Here is a 3,932-nt window from a genome sequence, read left to right on the forward strand (position 1 = left end):
TAAACTTACTGCAAAACAACTTTTGAAAATGATAGAAATGAAACATTGAATCAATAAATGGATATTCTATGTTTTTATATTTGAGTTTGAATATTTGATCAACAAAATATTTTATTTATCCTTTTGAAATTTTAAAATAATGAAAGATTATGTAAAAAAGTTGTTAGTACATACAAAATAGTTAAAACATATGTGACTTCAAAAATGTATTTAAAGGTACATTTGCACTGATATGCACCATAAAATAATCATATTTTTGTGTGTGTAAAATTTTTTTTAAAAGAATTCCATATTTTTTTTAATTTTTTTGTCTGCATAGTTTTTAAAATATAAAAAAACAATTAATAATAAAATTTTATTTTTGTGCAGATTTTTTTTGGTGTGAATAACTTTAAAGTTTATTAAACCAAATAAAATAGTTTCATAATAAAAACTATCAATAAAATTTAGTTAAAAACATTAAAATGCAAAATTTTTAATTTTCTATTATATAGTTGATTTGTTAATTGGATGTTTAATAACTTTGCTCGAATATTAAACAAGCAAATTAATAAAGAGTATGTATAAATAAATATACGTTTTTAAATTATATATATGCTTGTTTTTGTCATATATATAGTGGTTTCTTGTGATGCATAATATTTAATTTGAATATTAAATTTTACTGCACCTTTTAATAAATATGTTAATCTGTTATAAAGGAGTTTTTATTTACAAAGAATAAGTATATTTTTTTTATTAAAAACACACACAAAATTTAAAACAAATAACAAAAATTAAGTTTTAATTCACTCAATGTTATTTCTAAATATACATATTGAATAAAGCATTAACACTATACTGTTTATTTTATTTAGTTTTTATGTAAGTAAAAATTAATTCTCGTTTTATTCAAAACAAACGTCAACCGACAAAAAAAAAAAAAATTAATTTATTTTTTTTTTAATTACAAAGATGTATAAAAATAAAAACAGAAAAAACAAAAAAAATAACTTTATATATTTTTTTTTTTTTAAATAGCGTTAGTGCATGGCTAACTTGTATATACACGCCTAGTAAACTAAATGTACTATAAAATATTAATAACGTCTTTTATTAACCAATGGTATAATTATATAAATTGCATAAATTAGCTATCGTAAGTTAATTTGTAATAAATAAAAATAAATAGGGATTTTCTCTAAATAATATTAACTTGTCTATTTAATAATCTAACAAATTCATTAATCGGACAACTAATAAATAAATATTTCAATATTTGGGGGACATGGGTTATTGTTTATCCTAAAAAATGCTAAACTTTTAATTTTTATAAATTTATATTAACATGTAAAAAATGATATTCACAAATTTAATTTAAATTTTTTTATTATAATGTAATTTCTATAATTTTGGAATCAAAGAAAATAATTTAAAAACTATGTCACGGTTTAGAACTACGAGAATATTAACAGATGCACAGTCAGCTATATTATCTAAAGTTGCATTATCTATAAATAGAAATGAAAATGATTTGAAAAAGTGGTTTGAATCTATTAAAGATGATTTATTTATGCAGATAGAAAAAATTCATAACTCAATGTGTCATGATAATAGCAATTTGGGTGATTGGATCTCTAATAGAACTAGGGAAATTACTATTTCATTAAACTATAATACAGATATTAAGCAAAAGAGTATTATAAATAATATTTGGAAGTTTTGGGAAAATTTAGTAGAATATATTATAAATTATTTTTCATATATTGATGAAAACTTCTCTTGTAATATTACGAGAGACAATATTAATGATGTTACTGATTGGATTCATAATAAAAGTATGCTTGTTGAACAAAAATTGCACTCAGAACAGTATAATGGAGATAATAAAATGTTAAATGATACTGTGAGTACTTGGAAGCAAGCGATAAAATCAATAGAAAATTTTATAATAAAACCATATATTAACAGTACTGAATTAAATGGTTATACTGAATATAAGAGTAATTTACTCGATACATCTACTCCATTATCTACACATGCCTTATCAACCACATCTGATTCACTATCTTTATTGAATACATCTACGACATCATCTGAACATATCTTATCGACTGAATCTGATGTTCTATCCACAATTGCTTCTACTATAACAAATACTTTATCTTATATTTCAGAAAATATTTCTACTGTGACTCCTACGAATGTATTAGACGTTTTATCTACATTTTCACCATCTATAACTGAAAATTTAACTAAAGATATAAATGATCTAAATATATCGTCATTTGAAAAAGAAGATAATGAATTTTCTGCATGTTTAGGTTTTTTTTGTGGATCGACAGTCACTATAGGTTTATCTGTTTCTCTTGCTGTTGTTGGGGCAGTGTTTCTTTTTGTTTTGTTTTATAAAGTAAACTAAAATTAGCACTTGAAAATATTTACATAAATTTTTTAACTTTACATTTATTCCTTCAAATTAGCATTATATTTATATAATAAATTTTTTTAACTTTTTATCCTTGTAGTATGTTCCTATGGGATCTTTGTTTGGAAAAAAAAAATTTAAAATTAAGAAAGGAAAAAAAAAATTACGTGAAATATCATTGGAAGACCTTGAAGATACATTTGAAAATTCAAAGAAAATAGAAAAAGTAATAGGAAAGAGAAGTAGACTAAATAGTTTTCTTAGAGCATTTGGTTACAGATACAGAAGTACATTTTCTTATATAGATGAAGGTATACCAATAGATGAAAGAATAGTGTGATATAATCTTAAAGTATATATTAATTGTAAATAGGTAATTTATCATTTAGATGCTAAAATACCTTTACAGTATTTTGGATTTCCTTATTGGTTGTTCAATGACTTTAATAGCGTATTAAGCAAACATATTAAGAGCATATAAAGATACCTCTACTAATTTTATTTATTGTAAAAAAATATATATATTACTAATATGTAAATCTTTATTTTTTATTAAAAATTAAAATTCTCATTAAAATTATGTAAAAATTATTTAATTAAAATAAGCAAATAAATTTGAGTTATTAATTGTTTTTTAAAAATATATACAAATTAAATATTAATAAAAAAAAAAAAACGCTTTTCGTTTTTCATCTAATTTTGAATTTAATTTTTTTTTGTTGTTTAGAGATTAATTCGATTTGACAAAAATTTTACAAAAACATTTAAATAAAATATTTCATTAAAAAAAAAATTATATTTTTTTTTTAAAACGAATAAAAATAAAATCTGCAAAATCAAGGTACGAAAAAAAAAAAATACTCTTTTTTTAAAATTAGAGAATGCATGACTGACTAACCATTTTCCGTACGAACCGCTACTATTATATAAAAATTTAATGATATATTTATTAACCAATTCTAAATAGTAAGTAGGCAATAAGTAGAACAAGCTCTACTAGTTTTCTTTGTTATCATATCAGTTATAATAATTTAATATTAACTGATAACTAATTGATTTATTAATTGCCCGTTTAATGACTTTGCTAGAGTATTAAACAAACAAATTAATAAAGAGCATGTATAACTAAGTATACGTTTATATATATATATTAGTTTTTATTATATATATATATATAGTTTTCTTATGATGCATAATATTTAATTGAAGTTAAATTTTACTGCATCTTTTAATAAACCTATTAACAGTTATAAATGAGTTTTTATTTACAAAGAATTGATATCTTCTTTTAATTAAAAACATACAAATAATTTATAACAATTTATTAAGTCACAATTTATGATATTCAATGTTATTTCAAAAATGTACATTGAATAATACATAAACATTTCTCTTATCTCTTAAGTTTTTAATAAGTTAACATTTCTTTCTTTTAATTTTTATTTATACAAAAAATTAAAACATAACATAACATAACATAACATTCATTCATAAAACTTTTCCCAAAAAAAAAAAAAATATATTT

The 3,932-nt window shown here is 20.5% G+C and overlaps 1 protein-coding gene across 1 annotated transcript; it reads left to right on the forward strand.

Moving 5' to 3' along the window:
- Positions 1-1,420: 1,420 nt before the first annotated feature.
- PRELSG_0007000 (PIR-like protein) lies at positions 1,421-2,747 on the forward strand (the record flags this gene model as incomplete). Its single annotated transcript, XM_028676801.1, has 2 exons — positions 1,421-2,392; positions 2,508-2,747. The coding sequence occupies 2 exons, from the start codon at positions 1,421-1,423 to the stop codon at positions 2,745-2,747; spliced, it is 1,212 nt and encodes a 403-aa protein (XP_028531264.1).
- Between the last annotated feature and the right edge of the window lie 1,185 nt (positions 2,748-3,932).

This window comes from Plasmodium relictum (assembly GCF_900005765.1).
Source record: "Plasmodium relictum strain SGS1 genome assembly, contig: PRELSG_00_v1_81, whole genome shotgun sequence".
NCBI lineage: Eukaryota > Apicomplexa > Aconoidasida > Haemosporida > Plasmodiidae > Plasmodium > Plasmodium relictum.